The following is a 3,077-nucleotide window of genomic DNA, read 5'->3' as shown; positions in this document are numbered from 1 at the left end:
TGACTTCACCAGCATAGCTGTGTGATTTTTGAATTTGCTAACCACGTGTCTCTTGTGGTCAGTTCACCACCATAGCTAGTTGTGCCAAGCACCAAAAAAGAGGAAAGAACAAAGTAGCTTTGGTTCCAGTGAAAAAACCAGCAGCACGACAATTTTGTTTTAAGGCCGACTGCGTTACAGTCAAAGAGGCCGGTCATTTGCAAATAAATAAATAAATAAAGCCTGTTTGGAACATGACAGTCAAGAGATCCCATCGGTACGTTGAGGATTAGAGGAAAAGAATTTCGCAGGAAAAATTAGGCAAATCTATTTACTTTTTCCGTTATTTTTTTACTACTCCCTTTGATCCATCTCAATTATCGCTGCTTTAATACAAGCCGCAATTAATATGCATCCATGAAAGTACTTAATTTTATGTCTAACTACTCAATGTGTGGAAATTGTCAGAAATCCATGTGCTGAAAAACTTGCAATCAAAACCAGGCATAAGAGAGTGAAGGTAAACATAGAACTTCCTACGATCAACTTACACAAAAATGCTCCGGAAAAACATAAATTTCAGTATAACTAGTACTCCCGTCATACTTTCTCTAATTAATCTGAGCTCTGGCTTCTCCTGAAGCTAATATCTCGGTGTCTAAGCTATTGTACTTTAGGATCTCTGAAGCGAGGCATTAACCAATCTTAAGTTCTTAACACTCCGGAGCTCGCCGGGTGCAAGGAAGAAGAAGACGAGGAACCCACACAGCTGCACCCCTCGCTGCCGTGCAACCCCAGCCGGTTCAAGCACAAGCATAGCCTCTGCCTCTCCGAGTATCCCGTCCTGAGCATACCAGCCTCTTCTCGTCCTAGCGGCGGCGAAGGCGGCTGGCAGGGCGGGCTTATGGACAGGTTCAGGTCGATTATGGCACCGCCGAGGTGCCCCGCCAGTGACGGCGGCAAGGATACGCCGCTCTCGTCGGCGTCGCTGCTGTGGCCACTGCCATCTGGCGAGCAGCTGGAGCCACCCGCGAGCTGGTGGTGGCTGGCGCCGCTCGCCACGGCGGGGGACGAAGGCGTGTTCATCCCCTGCACGGCGGCGGCTCCAGCATTGAGCGGGCGGTGGGTCTGCGGGTCGACGCCGCGGGCGAGGAGCTTACGCTTGACGTGCGTGTTCCAATAGTTCTTGATCTCGTTGTCCGTCCTCCCCGGCAGCCTCCCGGCGATCAACGACCACCTGCAAAGCAAGGAAGCCAAGAACCAATATCAGCGCCATCACATCACCTTATAATATTAATATACAGTACTCCCTCGGTACGGAGGGAGTACATGCAAGACCAATAATCCGACACATATATTTCAGTTCAGATTTTTTGATGACGATACCAAGCTCGGGCTTGGATGGCTTACTTGTTTCCGAGGAACTCGTGAAGCTTAATGATGAGCTCGTCCTCCTCGTCGGTGAAATTGCCGCGCTTAAGGTCCGGCCTCAGGTAATTGATCCACCGCAGCCGGCAGCTCTTTCCACAACGCAGCAACCCTACACGAAAAGTACATGCAGACAAATCAATATTCACCTCCCATGGCCGGCATGCATGCCAAGGTTGAGTCGGCAAGGCATACCAAATAGAGATATATACTCACCCGCAAAAATAAAAATAAAATAGAGATATATACTGTACCTGCTGCTTTGGGGAGCGATCTCCAGCACCCTTCTCCATGGGCCTTGATGTGGGCGATGAGCCGCTGATCCTCCTCCTTGGTCCAGGCGCCCTTGTTGGTGTGCGCCTTCTCGCAGCACGGCGATCTCCCCATGTCCGACGACGGCAGGCACAGCCCGCAGCCCTAGGCGCAAGGGACAGAGAGAGATCGGAGAAGTGGCCGGAGGAGACAGACACAGAGCCAAGTGACGACTGTTGTTTGATCTCAGGGAGGAGAGAGAGCGGTTATATGGTGGCGGAGAAGGAGGGGCGGAGAGAGAGAAAGCGGAGCGAGGTCGAGGTGGATGGAGAGAGGTAGAGCGGAAAGGGTCCCATTCCCATTGACCCGGATCACTCCGAGACATTTGACCGAGTTGGCGTGAGTCAGTGGTTGCGGAGCCCCAGGGACGGATTTGGTAGGTTGGTAGGTAGGCAATGGCATGCTTCTCCTCCTGTCCGGAGCCCCCCTCTCTCTCTCTCTCTTACCTTAGTCCTATCTCATCGCAGCATTTATTTTGTTTTAGTTTGTACCAGCAAAAGGGTTTGCAACTGGAAAAAATAATATCACACGCTTTCAGTATACAAAAAATGTCTATAATCTGAGTATTTATTGCTACATTTCAACAAAGATGATCTTAACCTATAAAACACAATTTAAGATTTCACGGGTCTCTTATTTAAACACGGCTCGCATGTAGATTTAAGACGTATAAAGAAACATGCAAGTGATCTTTAATTTCGTCTCCAATCATGCTTTTGCTGAAATGTTCATCCACAATCCAGATCAGTACTGACTAAAATTGCACCTAGATAGTAGTTTTTTAATGGTTAACAGATAAAATAACATCATATTCAGATTGTACATATTTTTCTAATCAAATTTCATATATAACATGTTAAAATTGAAGTTATGGTTTAGAAGACACGAGTATTGTAAAAAACATATGATATGTACCGTGGGTTTAATATGAGAGACATCATGGGATTTTTATATAAAATAGCATGATTGATTAAGAATATCTATTTTCTTAATTAATAGGAATAGATTTCTCATATCTCAAACGACTCATATACTAGGTTATATACTTCAATTTCATTTACGCTCTCACTAATCGCCTCTCTTTGAGAATTTTCAGCTAAAAATCTTATACCTACTTTAAAAACTGGTTTTAGATGATATTTCTTTGCAAGTTTAATCATTTCTCTATATGAGATAGATGATATATTCAATCGGTAAGATATGAGTAGGATCTGATTTGTCATAAAGCCATATGCTTGTAGATGATGCAAGGGTATCATCAATTTCAGCACACGATCTTTTTTCCAAGTATAGCATAGGCAGAATGAAAGCTTCCTCTCACCAGTTCGTGCATAAGAAGCGCCTGTCATCTTGGACCT

The 3,077-nt window shown here is 45.6% G+C and overlaps 1 protein-coding gene across 1 annotated transcript; it reads right to left on the bottom strand.

Moving 5' to 3' along the window:
• Positions 1-494: 494 nt before the first annotated feature.
• Positions 495-1,998, bottom strand: LOC123396086 (myb-related protein 308-like). The gene is made up of 3 exons (XM_045091124.1): positions 1,662-1,998; positions 1,390-1,519; positions 495-1,216 (listed from the first exon to the last, which is right to left on the bottom strand). Exons 1-3 carry the CDS (start codon positions 1,792-1,794, stop codon positions 685-687), a joined length of 795 nt encoding a protein of 264 aa, XP_044947059.1. The 5' UTR covers positions 1,795-1,998; the 3' UTR covers positions 495-684.
• Between the last annotated feature and the right edge of the window lie 1,079 nt (positions 1,999-3,077).

This window comes from Hordeum vulgare, chromosome 5H (genome assembly GCF_904849725.1).
Source record: "Hordeum vulgare subsp. vulgare chromosome 5H, MorexV3_pseudomolecules_assembly, whole genome shotgun sequence".
Classification (NCBI taxonomy): Eukaryota; Viridiplantae; Streptophyta; class Magnoliopsida; order Poales; family Poaceae; genus Hordeum; species Hordeum vulgare.
This window is presented reverse-complemented; position numbering and strand designations above follow the sequence as displayed.